A 23,161-nucleotide genomic window follows, 5' to 3' on the forward strand; every position below is an offset into this window, starting at 1 on the left:
TGTTGCTCCCACCTGGCAAAGAACAGGCTTGCTCAGGACCTACAAACCCAGCTTTTTGTTATGACATGGGTCAAGAAGAAGGAGAAGTTTCTCATCCATCTGTCTGTGTGTAGGTACAGGGGCAGCAGCAGCTCCTGCATACCCTGCAGCCAGACAGGGGCCTGGGGAGGCAGGCACTGATGGGATGCTGGGTTGGGAGCACTGGGATGGATCACAGGAGCCCATTCAGAGTGTTTTTCCAAGCTCATTGAGGAACGGATGGTGGCATAGGCATCATTGTGGAGAAACACTGCTATAACGAGGGGTTTTATAGATGAGAGCCATAATGTTTAATTGCCCTCAGCCAAGCTCTCAGTTTAAAAAGGCTGTTAAAAGTACTGGCTCAAACCCAGAGAAAGGAGGGGGGGGAGAAAGAAAAAGGGAAAAAAAAGGGGGAAAAAACCCACACCATCAATATCTCCTCCTTCCTCCCTACCCCTTTAGCCTTGAGCACCTTTCAAGGGAGAGATGCAGCTACTGCCCTGCTCTAGTGAAGAGCCACCTGTCAGACAGAGCAAGCTGTTTTCCCAGGGTAGGATAATTTCCCCACCCCCTCTGCAGGAAGGGCTGCTCTCGTTTGGAGCCACAGCTGAACTTGGAGCGGGTGACTTTCACGAGATGAGGAAGGGGAACCCATCACACACCTTGCTCCGGATAATTTATTAATCAAAATGTGCTCCGTCAGGGCTCCTCGGGCACAGAAATAGATGCTGTTGGATGTGGTTCATGGAGTCAGCAACAGACACAGTTATTAGCAGATAAATAGTCCATCAGCTGCTGTGAGCACCTCGCTGCTCTTCACCTTGAGTTTCTGCCCCCAGGCAGGGAAGCACTGCCAGGGCAGGGACCTTGCCCCGTGCTTAAATTCAAAGGCAACAAGTCATTTCCAAAGGAAAACTGGTTGCTACAACCTGAGCTTGTCGTTACAAATCGAGATGCTGTACAAAAACAGTGCCTCCTTCTCCTCTTGGTTTGCTGCTCTTCTGGTGAGATGCAGCTCTCTGGGATAAGAGATCTGAGCCCAAAGCTGTGTGCCAGCTCTCCTTCTCACATGCCTGCTCTGCAAACAGGCCTTTTCAGTATCTTTCCCCAAGGATTTGTCCATTCTAGCGCAACCAGCAGGACTTGTGATCTTGCAGAGCCACAAAAGGAGCTCGCACAGTTCCCTTTTTTAGAACAGAATGTGCAGTACAGGGAAATAAAAGGAGGTATTTTTCACTCAAAGTGCAATCCCCCTCCTGGGTTTACTGGGAGCTGGGGCCGAGTACCAGAGAGGAGAACAGAACCCTCAGAGTTTCTGCTCTGAATGTAATTCCTCACATGAAAGGATTCTGAGTCTTGGACCACAACCATCATTCCCCCACATCATCTAAAATGGGCTTTTTGACATAAACCCCACATCTCCAGGATCCACAGCTTTCTGAAACTCCTCCATTAAACCATCTCAGAACCAGTTGTTTTTTGCTAGCCACAACATGAACAGAGGTGGTCCAGGTTCATCATTCTCCACTGGTGGCCAACATTGGATCCCAGACCGATTTGGGTTGGAAAGGACCTTAGAGATCATCTCATTCCAAACACCTCCCACTAGTCCAGGTTGCTCAGCCTTGAACACACACTAAATCCCAAGAAGCTAAACAGGAAGTCCCAGAAATTAAACAGAAAAGCTGCTTTTGTTTCCTATCTCCACATAAAAGGGAATGTATAGTTTTAATTACAGCGGGCCGTTTGCTGGGGGACCACCTGCCACGCAAACCATTATCCCAATCATATCTCTTTCCAGTGCCTCCTGGATTGCCAGGGAGCCAAAGCCAGATGCCAACATGATGACAAAAAACAGCGTGGAGGAAGATGGGGAGCAACTGAGCCGAGGGAAGAGGGGCTGTGACTGCAGCCACCATCTTTGCTTTGTGCTGTCTCATCCCCTTGCATTGGCAGGGTGGGGAAAAAAACAGCTTTTGATGGATAACTCGGCGCCAGGCACTTTTCCACCCATCAGCGTGTCCTCCTACAGAAATGTTCTGCTGTGATGGCTGCCTTTAAATCACACAGGAAGGCCCTCCCAGCAGCTGGAATTTATGAGGGCTTCAACACCCCGGCAGTTCACCGAGCGAGGCGATTGTGGGAAAAACTGGATGGAGGTAGGGAACAGCAAAACCAGCAGGTCCCCACTTCCAAGGGTGGTCCCCAATGTCTGGTTTAGGGGTTTTAGGAAGTGCTTTGCTTTGCTCTGCCTTCTTTATTAAGTCAGGTCAAGATGTGGAGAGGGATGTCAGGAGCTGAGGGCTTGGAGACCTCTTTGGCCTCTTGACCTTTCCTCAAGGATTCATGCTGCACTTTCATAAGGAAGGTGGTGGGGCACTCTGGCTCTGTTAAGAGCACAAGAAACATGTTCAGAGAGCGCTACTGCACTGATTAATTACTCATATGTACATATTATATATGTAAAAAATATATTTATGACATTTTATTCCTTAATAGGAAATTCAGAAGATGGAGACCAATTATTTTCGGCTTCCCTCGCACTTTTGCAACTCACACTTCTGTTGCATTGTGCAAACAATGATTTTTAATTCATGTTTCCCTCAGGGTGCACCAGCTTAAGGAAGAGAGGCTTTGCTAGAAACTGCATCAGACTCATAAAACAATCCACTTTGGTGGGGGGGTGGGGGGAAGAACCCCACCCTGAGGGTTTGTGAATGGCCCTAAGGACCATCTCTGACCGAAAGCTCCCTCCCCTCTCCCCTGAAGGACTTTCCAAGCCCTTCCTTTCCAAGGAAGGACGTATAGATTGCCCTTGTGCAATCTCCCACTGCCCATCCATCACCGCACCTGAAATGTGTCAGGCAGGCACAGAGTGACATGTGGGACCCTGTCCCCTGGGTTAACCCCTCAGTGCCTGCCCAAGCAGCACAGGTCACCTTCACACCCTCCTGCCAGAGACACTCCGAGTCTCCTGACTCTCCTGGAAATAAATGAATCCCAAAGTTTACTGCTAGCAAGCAACACGTGAGTCAATGTGTTTTCCTAAGAAGAGCTGGCGGGCTGAAGTCTCCTCCCGCCTATTAATTAAATCGCTGTTTAACTCACGCTGAAAATCCTTCCCTTAAAGAGCCAGAGGATTCCCCGTGCCCCAGGCAGCGTGCAGAGGCAGCAAATGTGAAAACACACTGCCGTCTGCAGGGCTGATCCTGCCCAAAACTGCCAGGGCCCTCCCGATTCCCGCCGGGAAAATCAATCTCTGTTAGCCAGGAGAGCTCCCCTAAATGAAAAGCCTTATCTAGAACAGGTCGTGTTATACAACAAGTCACTGGCTTTGCCTGGGAAATGAAAGATGATGAGGCAGAGTCCCCGGCACAGAGGCTATCTCCATAAATCTGCCAAAAAGGAGCTGTGGATTACTTTGCTGGATTAATTATCTGTCCTTCAAGCAGAGTCCTGACCTCAGTGGCTGAGCATCTCCAGCCTGTCACTGCAGCCGGGGAGGGAGGGCTAAAACAGGGCTCTGGCCACAGGAAAAGCAGCAGGAACACCCTCTGGAGCGATGGGAGCCCTGGCACTGACCAGCCTGTTGGCACCAGGGGCTTGAATTGTGAGGTCTCAATTTGGGTTTCTTTTTCTATCGGGCAGTGAGCCCGCTCCTTGTAAAGTGTGAAGTGAAAAAGTACATTTTCCTGGAGTTAAAACACTCTGATGGCAAGGAAGGGACAGAAACAAGCGAGTGGCTTTTCCCTATTAGATATGGAAATGATTCCCAGTGCAGGCAGGACAAGCAGCCAAAGCCATGGCACAGCTACACCAGTGCTCCTCCATCATCTCAGCCTTAACAGCTTTGTAAGCTGGCAGCATAAAGCTAGATCTCGAGTCTTATTTTATGTGGTTATGGTTAATCTTTTAGTTTTATTGTGTTCCTGTCACGGGAGGACCTTGTGCTGGAGATAGCTGTATAAATAAGAGCTGCTGCAGTACATCCCCAGACGTGGCTGCCCGAGGGATGGAGCTGAACGGGACAGCAGCAATTCCAAATTAATTTTTAAATCCCACCTCCAAATCACACCAATGCTTTAGGCACTAACACCAAAGGTATGATGAACGGCCAGGTGGCTTCTCAGCTCCCTGCTGCTGCATACACCAGCCCAAAAGGCAAAAGCAGACCAGCCACATGCTAGCCCTGTGCCCAAAAAACTCTGAGAGCTGGGAAAAGGCATCATGCATCCCTGCAGGGGAATGGGAGCAGCATCACTGCCACCTCTCCTCCTGGAAGGGAGCTGAAGAGCCAGGTTTAATTACTACTTCCACCAGCCACTTTCACTTTTGCTTACGGTTGGGTTCTAATTTAATTTGCTTCCCCGTTCCCATATGTTAGGCTCTTTTTTTTTTTTCCTTTTTTTTTTTTTTTTTTTTTTTTTTGCAAAATTGCCATAAAAATTTTCCAGCTCGGGCGCAAAAATCTGCTCGCTGACCTTTACCATCGTGATTGAGGATAATGAGAAATTAATTAGGCTTTACCTGCCTGCCAAAAAGAAATGGCTTGCCTTGGCTGAGCAGGATTTTGGAAGCACATTAGATGCCAGTCCTGTGTCTGGACTCTCACACATCAGAAAGCAACATCAGCTCTGTCCACAGAATCTGATCATTCCCATCCAGCCCTTTCTCCATGAAATCCTGGTGATGACAGGAGAAAGATTCCTGGCCAATTAGGAAAATAGTTTGTAATTCTCATGTTTGGGGAAAAAAAAAAATAGTTCAAAGTAGTTTAATCACTCTTTTGATCTGTTCAGCTGGATCCTCTGGTAGGAGAGCTGCCCTCACCAGGCAGGACTGCGGGCAAGGGTTAAGCTCTTGGCATACACAAGCAGATGCAAGGCTGTGTGCAGTGATCTGCCTGCAGGTCTGTCCATGTTCCACCTGGATCCCAGAGCACCTTGATTCCCCTTCCACCATCCCACTGCCCATCCAGGATAGCCAGGCTGACAGCTGTTTTACCATCCTCACCGTAATTCAGCAACCTCTGCAAAATTAGATTGATGTTTCCATCCAGTCTACAGTGAAAAAGAACCCGTATCAGCCAGAAGACAGTCCCTGCTGCACCTTGGCCAGCTGATACCAACAGCCTGGGACAATCTCTTGAATAAATTGCAGAGGGAATTAGAGGAATAAATAATCCTCGCATCTTCAAAGGCTGGATACTTGCAGTCAGGATCAGTGGACTTGAAAGTCAGGGTGAAATCACCTTGACCCTTGAGGCTGATTAAAAGAGGGTTTGAAATGGCTGGGCTTTAAGGAAAAGAAACTGGGAAATTATTCCTGCACGTGGGGGCAGCACCTGGAGCATGTGGTGGGAAGGGGAGGGGAAGCACTGCTGCTGTTCCTTGCTGGGAAAAAAAAAAACAAAAAGGGATGCCAGGAAGAGGGTTACAACCCACACCCACCAAGCTGGTGCCTCACTCCTGGGTCATCCCAAGCAGTCTGTCTGTCCTCACCAAAGCAGCATCCGAGTGCAGCCCTGAGAGCATCAAAGTCAGAGATTGCTGAGCTCAAGGCATCTTAAATGAAACAGGCACAACTCCCCCCAAAACTGGCTTTCCCATAAGGCAGCAGGGTTTTATCTGGAAACACCTTCCCAACCTGCCCTGCCCCTGCTGCCATCAGAAGGGTTCCTCAGGCTATAGAGCCAAGGCATTGCCCAGAAATGATCCACTCATCCACACCAGGAAGGGTTCCCAGAGTTCAGAGCCAGACTGCAAAGGCAGGCTCAATCCTGTCAGAAGGCAGAAAGCCACCACCACTTTAACTGAGTTTCCTCCTCTAGCACTGCACCCTCACAGGCCCAGTTCTCGCATCACATCTTCTGAAACTTTTGGGAAACACCACAGAAACCACCAGGAGCCATTCAGTCCATACTCAGTCCCATTCCCTCCTGGAACAGAACATCCCCTCCATGGAGTTGTGTGAAGCTGAGCTGTTTGTGGCTCATCATTTCAATGTGAAAAATTTGCTTGGAGCTACCTGGTCTAGGTGTCCCTAACCATGGTAAGGGAGTGGGAACAATCATCTTTAAGGTCCCTTCCGTCCTAAATAATTCTATCTATTCTATTCCATGATTTCCCAGGGATGGGATGCACAAAGATTTATTTTAAGGTTATTCCATCCATCCATCCATCCATCCATCCATCCATCCATCCATCCATCCATCCATCCTTCAATCATCCATCCATCCATCCATCCATCCATCCATCCATCCATCCATCCATCCCTCCATCCATCCATCCATCCATCCATCCATCCATCCATCCATCCATCCATCCCCCATCCATCCATCCCTCATCCACTCCATCCATCCAGCCATCCAGCCATCCATCCATCCATCCATCCATCCAGCCATCCATCCATCCATCCATCCATCCATCCATCCATCCATCCAGCCATCCATCCATCCATCCATCCAGCCATCCATCCATCCAGCCATCCATCCATCCATCCATCATCCATCCATCCATCCATCCATCCATCCATCCATCCATCCATCCATCCATCCATCCATCCATCCATCCATCCATCCATCCATCCATCCATCCATCCATCCATCCATCCATCCATCCATCCATCCATCCATCCATCCATCCATCCATCCATCCATCCCCATCCATCCATCCCTCATCCACCATCCCATCCATCCATCCAGCCATCCATCCATCCATCCATCCATTCATCCATCCATCCCCCATCCATCCATCCATCCATCCATCCATCCATCCATCCATCCATCCATCCATCCATCCATCCATCCATCCATCCACCCATCCCTCATCCGTCCATCCATCCATCCCTCCATCCATCCACCCATCCCTCATCCATCCATCCATCCATCCATCCATCCATCCATCCATCCATCCATCCCTCCATCCATCATCCATCCTTCAATCATCCATCCATCCATCCATCCATCCATCCATCCATCCATCCATCCATCCCTCCATCCATTCATCCATCCATCCCCCATCCATCCATCCATCCATCCATCCATCCATCCATCCATCCATCCATCCATCCATCCATCCATCCACCCACCCATTATCCATCCCTCCATCCCTGTTGGGGTCCCCTCCATGCCCCCAGGACTCACCAGACACGATGGTGTAGCCGATGCCCCGGGGACGTCCCTTGTCCTGGTCGACGGCCGTGATCATCCGCACAGTGGTGCCCTGGGGAGGGACAGGGGACAGGTGTCACAGCACTGCTGGGGCTGCCACAACCACCTGCACCTCTCACCCTGGGCCAGCTGCTGGGGGACAACCTGTCCTAGCACAAGGCAGGTCATGGAAAACTCCCACTGCCTGTCCTTGAAGCAGTTCAGGCTCTGCACTCATCACTCTGGTGTGAGTGAGTGTTAATCCACTCTGCTAACCCACCCCAGGGTGTAGCTGGGAATGCTGAGGCCATCTCCAGCAGGAAACAATTCCCTTCCACCACCACCTTCAGTTTGATCTACCATTGGCTTCCCAATTTCAACCTGGCCTCTTCTCCCACTCTGTTCCTGAGATGAGGCACCCCAAGCAATAAGGGCTGCTCACACTGACCACTGGCAGCCAGCTGCACAACTGAGTGAGCTGAAGAGATTTTAATTGAAACCCTTGAGGAGGAGGAGGGCTGGACAGATGCTGAGAACCCACAGGCAGGAGCTCCTGCAGCTGCCAGCTCACCCACCTCCTCCTCCATCCTGCACTGCTCCTATAGCCCAGCAGAAAGATCCAAGAGTCCCCCAAAACTGGCAGGAGCAACATAAGAGGGACCCAAAATTCTTGTTTAGCTCTTGAAATAAAAATATCCCGCTCCATAAGTCAACTTCCCCCGCCACAGTGCAGCGAGCCCCTGTGAATACCAACACATGCACATGCCCGTAATTAATGTAGTGTGAAAAAATTTACAACTCAGCTGTTCTTGTTTTCATTGGCTTATTAACAGTGGGGAAAGCAGCAAATTTTTTATTTCTTTTTTTTCCTTTCCCCTCAAAGGAAATGTCAGCAGAGGCGTTTGCATATCTAACGAGGGAGCAGAGCGGGTCGGCAGCCTCGTGCTGGCCCTGCAATCCATCACTTGAAGGCCAGAGGGAAAGCTGAAACATCACTGGTGGAAAGGAGGGACTCACAGGACTTCCAGATCCCTGTCCCTGGGGGCTTGATGCTGCTGCTGGCCATAAAGAAGGCTCTGAGGGCCAGGCAGGCTGCCTGTTCCCTGATCTCCGAGGGCATTTCAACAGACTCCTTAAGTAAATCCATGTTATTAACCGAGAGCATTAGCCATAAATCCCAGGTCACTGGCCTCGGAGCAGCACTCGGCTGCTGAGGCTCAGCAGCCACCCAGAGAGCCTCTAAATTACTGACAATAACTGTGCTTTCCCAAGAGCACAGAGAGAGGAAAACCACTGCCAAAGCAGGGAAGGAGCAGGTGGGAAAGCAGAACAGGGGACGAGGGAAGGAGGGCAGGGCAAAGTGGAGGGGGGAAATAAAGGGTGATGCATTCCAGTGTGCCCTGTCCCAGCACAGCTTTGCTTAAATCATAATGTAAAATTACAGTGCAAAATTACAATGTAAAATTGCAATGTATAAATTACAGTGTATTATATTTTATGCTATATTCTCTCTCTATATATATAGTGCATATATATATATATATATATACACACTCTCTATATATCTATATGCTCTTTCTCTCTCTATGTAAATAGTATATATTATTATACAGTATAATTATATATAATATATAATTATATATTATACAGTATAATAGTATTATACTGTATAATATATACTTATACAGTATAAGAGTATTATACTGTATATATATATTTATATATACTGTACTGTACTCTCTCTATATATATTTATATATACATGTACACTATATATGTATATTTAAATGTATTTATACACTATATATATATTTCTCTCTATATATCTATGTATATAAATAGTATTATATACTATATATTTTGTATATATTTTATATATATTATATAATATATATTTATGTATTTTATGTGTTATTATCTGTTCTGTACTGTATTATACATTACCCTCACATTCAGCAGAATCAAACTCGATGCAGTCTTTAATCTCCCATCCCCACGGGGCAGGTAAGAGCCGGGCACAGCGGGAGCTGCCCCGTGGGGAGGGGCGGTGGGTGGCGGCAGCGGGGCTGTGTGACAGCTCTCTTGTCACCGGTCGCACGGCTCGGGAGCGGCAGGGAATGGGAATTGCCTCCTGCAGAGGGAAGGCAGGGCCCCGCGATGGCTGGGGAATAGCAATGGGCCGCTTTGTCGGCGGGAGAGGCCCCTCCTGGAGGAGCCAAGGGGAAGGGCTGGAGGGAGAGATAAAAGGATGAGCGGGGATGCGGCAGCAGGGGAAGTTTGGGAGGGGTGGAAGGGGGATCCATTCGGATATCTCAGCCATAGAGATGCCCACGGGAAAGAAATTATCCAGAGATTTGATCACAGGAGTGAGGGCTGTGAGAGACCACATGATGATGATGATGATGATGATGATGATGATGATGATGATGATAATGATGATGATGGTGATGATGATGATGATATCCTGCTGCTGGGTTTTGGCACTGGGGCTCCCCCCCATTCTCCTTGCAGCCTCCTGCTCCACAAGCACCTCCTGGGGATGAGCCTCGTTTCACCAGCGTCCAAGAAACACAAAGTTACTATTTCTCATGGTGGAGTGGTGCTGGCTTCCCTGCCATCCATGGATGCCACTCCTGGAAGATCCTTCACATCCCACCTGGTTTCCATCTAGGTGCCCACAAGTCTGGCAGACGCCACCTCTTGGGGAGGGACAATCCCTTCCTGAGCACCCACAGTGTTTGGGAGCAGCCTTGAAGCTCCCAGGAAAGGGGCTGAAGAAGTGACACAGGGCTCTAAGAAATATCCCTGACTTTCCTTTTAAAACAAGCCACAGCTCGCCCACCCACTGCAGACAGCAGTGGCTGCAAGGAGAGGGCTCGGCTGGTGGGTAGAAAGAGAACAGAATAACCCTTCCCCTCTGGGAGAGGAGGAAGAAGGTTTAGAAAAGTAATAATCTGGGAAAGCCTATGCTTAAAAAGAGGCAAAGGAAATAAAGAATGGCACATTATCCAAACAAAATCTGAGGTTTTTTGTAGAGGGGCAGGGGTAAATCAATCCTTTTTTAATAAAACCCTGAGCTTTTAATAAAGTGTTCACACTGATGGGCTGGAAATATTGTAAGAAAGAATTAACTCGGAGCTATAGAGACTCTAGGGCACAACCAGCACCGATTCTACATTATTTCTTCAACTCAAGGAGTTTCTGAGGAGAAGGGGGATGGTGCTGAAGAATTAAAACTGTTTTAATGATGTTTGACATGTTATCTGTACCATTCTGCTGCAGGGGAACACAAGTGCTGGTCCTGGGGCCGTGTGCCAGAGGGGTTTGGCCCCACTCTTGGCCTCACATGGCTCCCTGAGGGATGAAGCCTACATTCACGGCCCTCAGCTTGTCTCCTGGAGAGTGGAATCCCCCCCTTGCACCCACAAAATGAAGCTGCAGCACGGCCTGAGGTGCAGAAGCTGGGGCGGAACCACGCACCAGCTGAGGTGCAGAAAAGCAGGGGCTCATCAGATCCACAGCAGCTCTGCAAGGGGAAATGGGCCCGCTCCTCCAGCTCCTACCAGCCTGTCTGGAGCACAGGGAATCCCAGGACCATTCAGGTTGGAAAAACCTTCTGAGATCATCCAGCCCAGCCATTCCTCCAGCCCCTACCAGCTTGTTTGGAAGACACAGAATCCCAGGACTATTTAGGTTGGAAAAACCTTCTGAGATCATCCAGTCCAGCCATTCCTCCAGCCCCTATCAGCTTGTTTGGAAGACACGGAATCCCAGGACTATTTAGGTTGGAAAAACCTTCTGAGATCATCCAGTCCAGCCATTCCTCCAGCATGGGCAAGGCCACCACTAACTCGTGTCCCCAAGTGCCACATCCACATGTGTTTAAATCCCTGCAGGCATGGTGGTTCCACTACTACCCTGGCAGCCTGTGGCAATGCTTGCACAACCCTTCCTTTCCAGGACATTCACCAACCACGCCACCCAGCCTCCAGCTGCTGCCAGGACAAACACCCAAAATCCCTCCTGAGGATGAAAATCACGCCTCAGAGCTTTGCCACGCTGCAGGCACCCTTGGGTGCCCTAGGAGAGATGGCTGAGCCATGCTGGGATGGTAAACAACATCAAGAAAGAAGATACAACACCTCCAGGGACAGCAGAGCCTCTCCCTGCTGCGTCCTCTCCCTCTGCCCGATAAGAAAGCGCTTTCTTCTCGGTGTCACAATAAGCACCTGCCCAAAATGCTTCTCAGTTATTCTCCCAGATCCTGGCCTAAGAGAAATAAGAACTACAACTGCACTCCTCTCCCCTCTCATGCCCCTCCACCCCTTTTTCTTCTTCTTTTACAGGATTAGGGACTTGAAAGGCGAAGCGCAGCCCAGCGTTGCAGCAGCAGGAGGAGGAGGGGTGGGGTGAACGCTTCAGAAAGCTGCCACGGCAAAAAAAAATCCCATTTCTCACTTCTTAATTCCAGTCAATTCCAGTCAAAGGGCTGATAGGGATCTGTTTGTGGTAATTTGCTGCAGTTTATCCACTCTTTTCACCTTCTATCGGCTCTCCGCTGACGGGCTGGCTGACATGCTGTTACTCGAGTGAGGAAATTAAAATTTGATGCAATAATCCCAAATAAGAAGGATTTTATTAGGTAATGTATACACTTTAGATGAGGTATTCTTGCCTGATACATTGATAGAGGAGCACAGACATGCTGTGCACCACAGATAAAAAGAGGGCAGAGAGACGGGGAGCAGCGGCTCCGTGGATTTAGGGCTGGGATGAGATGCCTTGAGCACATTTTGACCTGCTGAGTCACATGTCAGGGTAAACATCACCCAAAAAATGCACCAGAGCCTCTTGGTTTGACCTGCAAGCCTGGTTCTGGGTGGGAGCTGGCCAAGCCCAGACTCCCCACCCAAATTGGTGGAGATCATTTTGATTACCAAGACGTTCTCTCTACGCCTGGCTCCACTCAGGGGGTAGGGCAGAGCTGATGAGAAGATTTACACTGGGAGACAAAAAAGGCACATTATTAATGGCTGGACTTGATGAACTTTGAGGTCTTTTCCAACCAAATGACTCTGTGTTAAACGCCAGGCTTGCCAAAGCAAATCACACCCTTGTTTCAGCAGTGGAATTTCTCCCAGGAAAGCTGGGAATTTGGGTCCAAACCAGAGGGTGACACCACTCAAAGCAGTCCTCACCTCCAGCAATCTTCCTCTTCACCATGCCTCTAGTGGCACCTATCATTCTCAGATACCTCAATGCCTTTGGAGATGATGCACGTGGCCAAGAGAAATTAAAATCCCTGAACCTGGTGGGAATTCCTTCCTCCTTTTCCTCTAGCACGTTGCACAGTGGCAATTTGCTGCTTCCCTGACTGCAAACAGCGAGTGTTCCAGGAGTAACTGTGGTGCATGCTGGTGTATTGACACAAAGGGATCCTTCAGCCTTAAAATGTATCACTATATGGAAGACATTCCCTTTCCAGGATACCAGATCACTCCATGGAGGTGTTGCAGTCTATGATTTTTAATACTTATGGCACTTTCATTCCTCGAATTTCATTTAAAGCTTTTTTCCTCCTTGTTAAGTGTGAACTAATTTGTGGGGTTTTATTTCCCTGCAGCTCACCCTGTCCATCCCAGAGATGCTCCTTAATATCAACAAAATTTTCACTTTGTGAGCAATTCATGAATAACCTGTTTTTTTGGCCACCTCTGGGCCAGCAGACAGGCAATGTGCCGTGTCACCACGGGATTTGGGACAGCACAGCTCAGCCCTATTGATCCAGCACTCTCCACGCCCACTTTTGCCCCAAAGTGAATAAAAAGCCATAAACTGAAGCCCACTGGAGTTCCCTCTCTCTCTGAACAGAGCCACCAGGCATTTGGGATCCAGAGCACCATGCAAGTTATGGGGTGCACATGTGGTGTGGGTGCCCACCATGCTGTGATTTTATGGCAGGTTTTCCCTTCCACACGCAAAAATGCTTCCCTGTGGACAAAGTGATGGGATGCACAGCTGTGGATGCTGTGGAGAAGGGCTGGTGCTTGGATTAAAGCCCTTGGTGGGTCTCCAAAATGGTCTCCATTCCCTGGGTGGATTGCAAGGGCTTTGCTGCATTTCAGGGTGTGCTTTTAAACCCGACTGGAAAGCACCAAAAACAAGGGAGAACAAATTTCTCATTGAAAGTCCTAGACGAGATTCCCTCTAGAAACAGCTCCCAAAGCCCAAGCTGCCCTCCACGCTCCCTGACATCTGTGGGGGAAAAAAAACAACCTCATCCCTGCTGTATTCAGGGACTGGGAGACGTTTTTCCACAAACAGCGAGTTTGCTGACAAACCGAGTTTCAGAAGAACTAAAATGATTGGACCAATTTGGCAAAACCTGGGGGAAAAGACACAAAGTGCTGAAATGGCTGATGATTCTGGCATTTTCAAAACTGCCTCATTTCAGGAACGTTTAGATTTTTCCTTCAAGTCCTCTATTGGAAATGGCATGCAGATAGACCGTGGGGAGGAGACGGGGCGACTGTCTGCTCCCGACAACAAAAAACCTTGGCAGAATTTAAGAAAAAACCCTCAAGAGAATAATTTATTCGGGGTCCAGGCTTCCTGAACCCTTGTGCTTGGGCTGCCTGTTTGAAAAAGGGGGTGAATGTTTTGGATCTGGCTGGAATTGTGATGTTTCAGAAGGAAACCCCTCGGAGCACAGCCCTTACCGGAGGCGAGTTCTCGTAGATGTTGGTGCTGTAGGGCAGGTTGATGAAGATGGGGTCCATGTCCTGCACGTCTGTGATGATGACTGCCAGGTTGGCCAGAGTAGAAAGAGGCTTGTGTTTGTCTTGGTCCTTGAAAAAAGAAGGGGCAGGGAGGGGAGAGAAAGGATTTCTATCAGAAAAACCAGAATTATTCAGCAGCATTAAGTCCCTTGTGGCTGTAGCTGGGACAGGATTTCTGAATAGTGGAGGTAATCATCTCTTTTTCAAGCTACCTGCTGGAATTATTGTCCACTGCACCTCCCTCTAAGCTGAAATACAATATGCATTTCATTGCAGCATCAGCCCTTTCAAATGAAGCAAACACCAATTTAGTTTTCATCACATTTTGAGTGAAAATGCAGCAATGCTGTTCAACATCTACTTCAAAATGTAAATTCCTTCCTAATGCAGACACAGCCTCAGCATGGTCAGACCCAGGGGTGGGTGCCAGCAGCCTCTCTCATACCCACAGTGCTGATGCCTTTACACAGCTGAAGAGGAGGCTCTGGGAGACCTCAGAGCCCCTTCCAGTGCCTAAAGGGGCTCCAAGGGAGTTGGAGAGGGATTTGGGACAAGGGATGGAGGGACAGGACAAGGGGAAATGGCTTTAAACAGAAAGAAGGCAGGGTTAGATTATGCATTGGGAAGAAATTCCTGGCTGTCAGGGTGGTGAGCTCGCCCAGAGAAGCTGTGGCTGCCCCTGGATTCCTGGAAGTGTCCAAGACCAGGTTGGATGGGGCTTGGAACACCCTGGGATAGTGGAAGGGTTCCCTGCTTTTGGCAGGGTGTTGGACTAAACGATCTTTAAATGTCCCTTCCCAGCTGAACCATTCCATGATTCCACGGTCACCTCCCTTTTACCCCATCACATCCCACCAGGACAGAGCCTCGGGCTCTTTCCCAAGCACGTCCCTCCTCCAGCAGCCAATGCCACAGCAGCAGGCACTGCCACCAGCTTCTCCTGCTGCCACTGCTTTTCTTGCTGAAGCCTTGTCCCACGGGTGCTCAGAAGAGACCCCAGAGCCCCCAGCCCTTTGCTAAGGGCAGGAGCAAAGGGAGCACACGGAGGGGAGGGAATCAGTGTCTCCTTAGGGCCCCCAATCAGGCACTCTGCTGGAAGGTGACCATCAGAGGCTACCACACACTCCTCCAAAGCAGCTCTGAGCAGGGGCAAAGACTGATTGCCAGAAGATTAATGTTAATTTAAACTCTATTCAACAAGTCAGCTTGTACATTATCCTCTTAACCCGCAGGGCTCGGTGTCTGTGGCCTGGGTGGATGCTTATTCTGACTCTGCTGTTCGTGCCATCAGGTTCAAGTCCTTTGTTTCTTCAGATAATGTTCCTTCCCCTCCCTTTCAACTCTTAAATTTTGTTTCAGGCGTCACAGATAGCACTAAAAAACCAATAATGCTTCCAGTCTCTCCTGCTGTCCTTTCCAGCCTTTTTCTGTGCTTGCTGCCTTCATTCCTGGGATGGAACCACTCCTGCACCCATGCTCCTCAGCAATCCCTGAGCCACCCTGGAGCCACCATCACCCCATTTCCCACCCCGGACCATGTAAACTGCTCATCAGGCAGACCAAATTCTGCATTTGCTCTTCCAGCTCCTGCCACACTGGTGCAACTCTCACATTTCTTTCCCAGCACAGCTTTGCCCTGGGGTTTCTTATCCTTCTCCTTCTAGGAATTACTAGCACTGACCAAGGCAAGGAGGTATTGCCACAGCTGCCACCCAGCCCGGTCCAGAGACAACATTTAAGTCCTTGGATTCCCCAAGCTGGAAAGAACTGAATGCCAGAAGTGTATTGAGCAAGTAACAGGTTGCCCAGAAAAGCTTCCAGGGCTGCTTCATCCCTGGAAGTGTTCAAGGCCAGGCTGGACAGGGCTTGGAGCAACCTGGGATAGTGGAAGGGGTCTCTGCCTATGGCAGGGTGTTGGGATGAACTGGGCAGGGGTTTGGGATGAACTTTGCAGCCCCTTCCAACCCAAACCATTGTGGGATTCCATGAAGTTCCAGTTGTGCCCCCATTTTATCTCTGCTCGGATACAGGGCCAGGCAGGGCTGGATGGGCCAAGCTGACACCATTGCATCCCTAAGGAAATCAGAATCCTGCAAGAAAGTTACATTTCCACCAGGGACTGTGTTTGGCCCCACATTTTCCAACCTGCTAGACAGCTCAGTAACACATCCCAGGACAGTGTGTCAGGGACAGACACTGGCAAGGGAGCCAAAAACAGAGAGGCCCTCTTGGTACTGGAGTGTTAAAATAAAAGAGGTATGTTTCAAAATAAGAAAGCAAAAAAACAAACAGCAAACCCCAAGTTTCTGGAGCAAATTCCACAGCAGGGCTTGGGCTGAAAGGCTGTGATGTTTGCCCTGCAGTGAATGAGTGTCCAGGCCCGCTGCTGCGAAGAGAGAAGCACAGCCCTCCGTGTCCTCCTGACATTTGTGGTGCTGCATCAAGACAATGATCTTGATTAAATCACATGCTCCAAGAGCTCCAGCCAGCTGCCTGGAGGGGGCAGAGAGGGTTTTCCCCCCCTCTCCTGAGCGTGGGCAGATGTATTGCAGGGCTGAATCCCACCTTCCTCTGTTGCGTGCGAGGTGGGGAAGGAGCCAGCAGCCAGAGCTCCAGCCTGTGTGCTCCTTGACATTCTCCAGCTCTCTCCAGACTGAACACCAGGAATTGGACACCCACCCTCATGGGGCATGAATTTACTATTTCCCATCCCAAGGGTCCCCTCCCAGTGTGGTGGCACTGACTGTAACTAAAACCCTGGCTTCTCCTCTGTCCACCAGAATTTCAACTCTTGATGTCTTGAACTTAATACAGGTGAATCTACTTCTAATAAATCAAGGAGTGTACAAGGAATGAGTCTGGAGGATAGCAAAGATATTTTTCACTCACAGGGTGGTGAGGCACTGGCACAGCTTGCCCAGGGAATTTGTGGATGTAGTTCCATCCCTGGAAGTGCTCCAGGACCAGCTGGATGGGGCTTGGAGCAACCTGGTCTAGCAGAAGGTGGAATGGGGGGTTGGAATGGGATGGTCTCTAAGGTGCCTGACCCAAACCATTCTATAATTCTGTGAATGGTCTCTGTGCCCTGTACTGGGTTTCATCACCCAGGAGCTGCTTCCCTTTCCTGCAGAAGCCCCTGGCACGTGGGAGATGCCGTTGGAGAGGTGCAGCCACTCCCCACAGCGACTTGAAACCACCCAGAGACTGCACTGCTGCAGCGCCTTGCTAAGCAGAAAACACTGGATGTGCCCAAAAGCAGATTTGCCAGAGGAGGGCAACAACATCAACCTCAGACAACACCTGTGGCATTCACATTCTCTGAAAAAAACCCTTCTCCCAGGGTTTTTCTCCTGAGAAGCTGAGAAGCCTCAGAGAAAAGGAAAACAATTCTTATCTCATTTGCTTCTCCTGAGTTGTGCTCACATGTGGAATGTGTTTGGAGATTGTTTACCCACAGGTGATTGTTCCATTGCATTCTGCTGGGAGTTGTTTTCACTCTTTGGCCAATCAGGGCCAAGCTGTGCCAGGACTCTGGAAAGAGTCAGGAGTTTTCATTATTATCTTTTTAGCAATCTGTAAGTGTCCTTTCTGTATTCTTTAGTATAGTATAGTATTCTTCAATGTAATATAGTATAATAAAGTAATTAGTTTTCTGAGAACATGGAGTCAGGTGCATCATTCCTGCCTTCATTGAGGCTTTCCCAGCAAACACAATAAACACCTCCAGGCATTCCCAGCAAATGCAACAAACCCCTGCAGGCCAGGCTCAGGCTCACCGTGGCGTTGACCTGGAGCTGGTAGGCCTGAGTGACTTCGTAGTCCAGCTCCCGGATCACCGTCACGATGCCGCGGCCGCTGTCGATGGCAAAGAAGCTGGAGGGGGGCTGGAAGGAGTAGAGCACGCTGCCTCCTGCCCCCTGGTCTGGGTCTGTGGCGTTCACGATGAAAATTGGAGTGCCCACCGGGGTGTTCTGGAGATAAAAAATAAATATCAGTAACGCTGTAATTTTTTTCCCCCTTTTCTTTAAACTTATTTTAACCTACTCTTAAACTAAAGGCCCAAAAAACCACCAGCAATTCACACCTGTAACCCACCAAACCAAAGCTAAACCATAACATTTCCAACACCAAAAAACCCAATAAAAATCTAAATAAATTAAACTACAACTCAAAAAAAGCTTTCACAATTTGTCATCTCTTTTAAAACAACAAAAAATTTTATTATTTACTATTATTTAAATGTTATTATTTAATAAACATTTTTTTCCACTTTTCTCCAGAAAAGTATTTTCTCCCAAACCAATTAAAAAAAAAAAAAAAAAACCCAATTAAATCTACTTTACTAAAATAAAAACCTTTAAAAATTCTCTCCAAAATTTACCCTAAACCAAAACAAATACACCTAGCGGCGCCCAACGTGTAGCTCAAAGCCACAACCCTGAGATTAAAAGTTTCATGCTCTACCAACTGAGCTAGCTGGGCAATTTCACAGCAGGAATTTCCTTTTCAGTAACACTGTAATGTGGCTCTGGGTTTTTTGGGGTCTCCCCCAAAAACAGCTGCCATGGGTGTCCCAGACAGCAAAGCAGGACCTGTCTGGGCCCCTCAGGCAGGCTCCAGAGCCTCATTTAAGCTCAGCTCTTAAGTGAGATCAGCTCTTTTGGGGCTCTAGAGCCCCCAAAGCCACCTCTAGCCTGACACTCAGACCCTGGGGAAATGACTTCTCTTTTCCATGGAAAATGGTCTCCATTGGCAGCTGCGCGCACTGGGGTACCACCCTGAACTTTTGCAACCTTTGCTGGGTTTCTCCAAAACTAATGCTGCCACCAAGGAGGACCCTGCAAGTCCTTAGAGCACTAAAGGCCACCTCTCATATGATACCCGGAGCCTGGGGAAAAATCTTCTTTTTCCCCATGGAGAATGGTCTCCCTTTGCGGCCACTCGCAAACTTTGCCGGATTTCTCCAAAATCCAGCAAACTTTGCTGGATTTCTCCAGAACTGAAGCTGCCAGCAACAGGCTGGGGTACCACCCTGAAAATGCCCCAGTGATTCTCAGCTCATTTGTGATTTGGGCTCTTGGCTTGCTAGGTGCCTTTGGCAGAAGCAGGGAGAGGGAGGAGGAGGCTGTGTGAGGTTCCACAGAGGTGTCTTCATTGGTATCTTCTGCAAAGGGTCTGAGTGACAGCTCTTCTGCCAAACTGGGCAGAAATAGGGGCTTTTATAGGGTACAGGAGTTTTGGGAAACACTCCAGTAGTAAGGGTTGAGGCAGAAGTGACCTGTAGTCTGACAGAGAGATAACAAGGGTCCAAAGGTGGGACAGGGGCTTCCTTTGCTCCAGGCATCATGACCAGGCATTTCCTATCTTGGAGAACTGACCCCCAGGGAGGCCTGGAAGGGCCTGTGCCTGCCACAGCACTGTGCACCATTTTCACATCAAACACACACCAGCAATTTCCTTTTCCCACCAGGAGCGATATCCAGAGACCCAGCAACTTCAGCCTTGTATTTCCAGGACATTTATAAGTTACAGAGCTGTATTCTTTATTACAGTATTGCAGGGCCTATAATAGTTGTTACACACTTATAATAATAGTTATACAGCTGTGGTCAAGGTGGCACTCTATCACAAACCCTTATTTTTCCCAGACATCCCAACTTTCCAGAAAAATTGCTCTCTTTGCTGAAACTTGTTTTTTTGCCCAAAGGCGCTTTTATTTTTGACGCTGACTCCCCTCACTGTTTTCGCCACAAAGTATTAAACGTAGGAGAGCTTTAAAAAAATAAGGGAAAATTAAAAAGAAAAAAAAAAAAAGAAGCATTAAATGCAACACAGAACTTCACATAAAAGTCAGTTGTAGTTTCCACAGCAACTACAACCTGGCCCGATTAACGCAGGCATGAACAGTTCCATCGTCATAAATCTGGAACTAATCTACATGCATAAAATATGCAGCTGAGTGCACAAAATCAGCAATGGCAAGTGCAGTTTGGCACTTCTTATTGTTTAACTTCACAGCGGGGAGAACAATTATCCATTTTTGGTGGAGCAGCTGCATGTTCCTATGCAAATCTTAAAATGCATATTCTTGTCTCTCCCTAAAGGCACGAGCACAGACTGCCAGCTCAAAGGCTCTGCTGGGGCTCCAGGTACACCTTGGGCACGTCCCCCTGCCTGTGACACCATCAAAAGGGTTGACAAGGAGCTAAACCTCAAAAGGGGACACAGCGAAGGTCACAAGTGAGACCTGGCAGTGGCTGGTTATGGCCAGCTGGGATAATACGGATTATTGCTGAAAACCTCTCCCCAAGTCTCTGTGTTTTATTGTTAACTCCTTTCCTATTGAGTTCTTCGCCCTCAGCTTACAGAGAAATACCCTGAAGTGCTGAGAGGATGGAAAGGAAGCTTGAGGAGAGGCAGAGTTTAAAAGATGGGGCACTGCTTCCCAGAAAATTCTTGGCCAAAGCTGAGAAACAAACAGAGTCATTTCAAGTTTTTTTGGGAACCACAGGGCTTGCAGTAAACCAAAGGTTGTCCCAGTCAACACTTCTACTAGAAAATATAAGAAAAGGGCTCCACACTTGGGAATTTTATTTAACCAGCTTAAGACTGGGTGATGGCACCAGCAAAGAACCAAAGAATCTACATTTTCCCAGTCAGGCCAGCAGAAATTTGCCCTCAAGGCAGGTGGCAGGATTTGGTACAGCAGAGCAGGGAACCCAGGGCACACTCTGCAGCTCCCACTGAGGAATCCAGGCTCAGGACACTCATCCCATGCACATCCCTCATGCTCCTGCCCTTGTATCCAGGCACGTGGCATTGCAGGGACCCCAGCTCACCTCAGACTCCAGCAAAATTCCCCTTGCCTTCTGTCAGTGCCACTTCTGCCAAGGTGTGAGAGGTTGCAGCTCCCACTTAGGTTTTCCATTTCCTTTCCTTTTTTCCCCCCTCCTCTAAATCAAGCTGCTCTAGAAAGCCTCACAGGGCATGGCCTGAGGATTATTTTTTAAAGCTTTTCAAGTTTTTTGGTGATCAGCAGTCACAAAAGCATAAAAGATATAGCTGGAAGGGACCTCAGAAGAGAAACCTGTCCCCTGTGCTCCACCTAAATCATTCCCATCCTGAAAGCTTCCTAGCAACGGAGACACCACATCCTCCCCAGCCCATCTGTCCTGGAATTTTGCTGCCCTTTGCCTTACAGCTGCTCCTTTTCTGGAAGCTTAACCCAGCCCTGCCCTGCTGCCGTGTAAAGCTTTGACTTTGTGCCACACACTCAGCACCTTAATCCTGGCTTGGGCCTTTAAACTGCTCAGGAAGCAGGATTTTGTCAGCTGGGGGTGACAAAGAAGCCCTTCACGGGTGGCTGTGATGGGTGTTTGCTTTCTGAGCACTCCTAAAACACCTCCCAGACAGGAGAAGTGCATCTCCCCAGCCTCTCTTTTGGGCTACCTGCCTCCCCCAAGCCACCACCAGCAGGAGCAGCTCCAGAGCATCCCACAGCCCTCCTGCTGCTGCTTCCACCACCTCACTCCAGGTGCTCCAACGACTCAGCTCCTTTCCCAGAGCCACCAGCTGGGATTACCAATGTCACCACACAGAGCACCACAAATTAACCATTCCCAGGGAGTGGCAGAGCATGAGCACACGCAGGCTTGCACTGAAGGGTCTGGGCTATATTGCCCTGGGAATAATAATAATATTCATAAGGATAAAGCTGGCCTTGATGAATGTGTTTCCTCTCCTTTTTAAGTGCCCCTAGCCACTGCTTTTAGCATGCAAATCCTCTCTGGTCACCCGTGATTACGGGGCTGCTCTGGGCTGGCTGGGAGAGAGGAGAGCTTGATTTCCCCTGCATTGTACTCCATACAATAGCCCCAAAGCAGGCTTTGAAGGGACTTCATCTCCTCGTCCTTGCCAAGGAGAAGCTGCCTGGAGGGGACACGGAGGTCACCAGCTTTGGTGCTGTCAGCTCCAGGCTCTGCAGGCACCGCCGGCTGACTTCCATGGCTTCATCCTTGTTTTACAGCTTCTCCCTTCCTTGGCCAGGACAGCAGGAGCTGCACGAGCAGGGGATCAGCTCTGGACAAAGATCTGGCCCTGGGAATCAGTCATGGACATCAACACCAAAGCATCTGAGGGGCTGAGAGAGACCCCAGGGCAGGATCATGAGCAAAGCACAGCCCCAGTGGATTGAGGAGGGGAGCAGAAAGGCTTCCAGGCAATAGGAGGAGTGTTGCAGGAGGCAGAGAGGGAAATCACTGATTCTGCCCAAAATGCACAGGTCAGTGAGAATATTTCACTACCAAACACATGCCCTTATTCCCAACAGCACACAGGGGAGAGAATGCAGACCCATAAGGAGTGCTCTGGGTAATGCATCTTTTTTTTCTGCAGCTCGAGTTCAAACAAACAAACAAAAAAATTATAAAAATTTCCCCCAAACCAGCAAAACCAGCTGTAGGGTGCAGACATCCCATGTTAACAGTCCTGCAGGGAAAAAGGTCTCATCAATGCTCATGCCCAGGCAGGCAGTCAGGACTCAGAGGAATTTCAGGCCATCTGCCTTAAAAAGCATAACAAGTATGTCTTTAAAATCCTCTTGCTATTTCTGGGTCAAACAGGCTCGAGATATTCCTCAGCAGGAAGCTGGCATCTTTATTTCTCAGAAGCTGTGGCCCATCATCTAAACAATGAAGCAAAACATCTGGATAAACAGAAGAGCCTGGGGCTTATGTTTGATGGTAAATACCGAGCAGAGGACACCAGCCAGGGAGATGCCTTTGGAAAGCCCTGGGCTGGACCATATTTCTGCTTTTTCAGCATTTGTAGGACTCTTCTGCATATCCTGCATGGTTTTTCTTCATTAACAAAGACTAATTGAGGTTATGCTTATCTCACCAACAGGCAAAAATAACAAAATCTATCTTTTTTTTTTTTTTTTTTTTTTTGTCCAGGCAGACAACAGCCTACAGGTGCTGGTGGCAAGCAGGTGAGCTTTCTACACGAGCTGCCAAATTCTGTCATTTTTTAAAGCTTTCAGCCTGCAATGGAAGCTTCATTCACTACAGAAAAAAGAACTGGTGACAAAACTGTGTCATGTCATTAAATCTTTGTTACGACGCCAGCAGATGTGAGATTAAAAATAAACATGCAGACAGATGCAGCCTGTTGGGGGGGAGGAGGAGGGCAAACAGGAGTGGGACCTGCTCCT

The 23,161-nt window shown here is 48.7% G+C and overlaps 1 protein-coding gene across 1 annotated transcript in view; it reads right to left on the reverse strand.

Annotated features, from left to right (window-relative positions):
* The window catches only part of CDH23 (cadherin related 23), a 181,110-nt gene that overhangs the window by 94,138 nt on the left and 63,811 nt on the right, over positions 1 to 23,161 (reverse strand). The window contains 3 exon segments of the mRNA XM_050976130.1: positions 7,166 to 7,244; positions 13,891 to 14,019; positions 17,727 to 17,921. Coding sequence (XP_050832087.1) covers positions 7,166 to 7,244; positions 13,891 to 14,019; positions 17,727 to 17,921 — 403 coding nt within the window.

This window comes from Serinus canaria, chromosome 6 (genome assembly GCF_022539315.1).
Source record: "Serinus canaria isolate serCan28SL12 chromosome 6, serCan2020, whole genome shotgun sequence".
NCBI lineage: Eukaryota > Metazoa > Chordata > Aves > Passeriformes > Fringillidae > Serinus > Serinus canaria.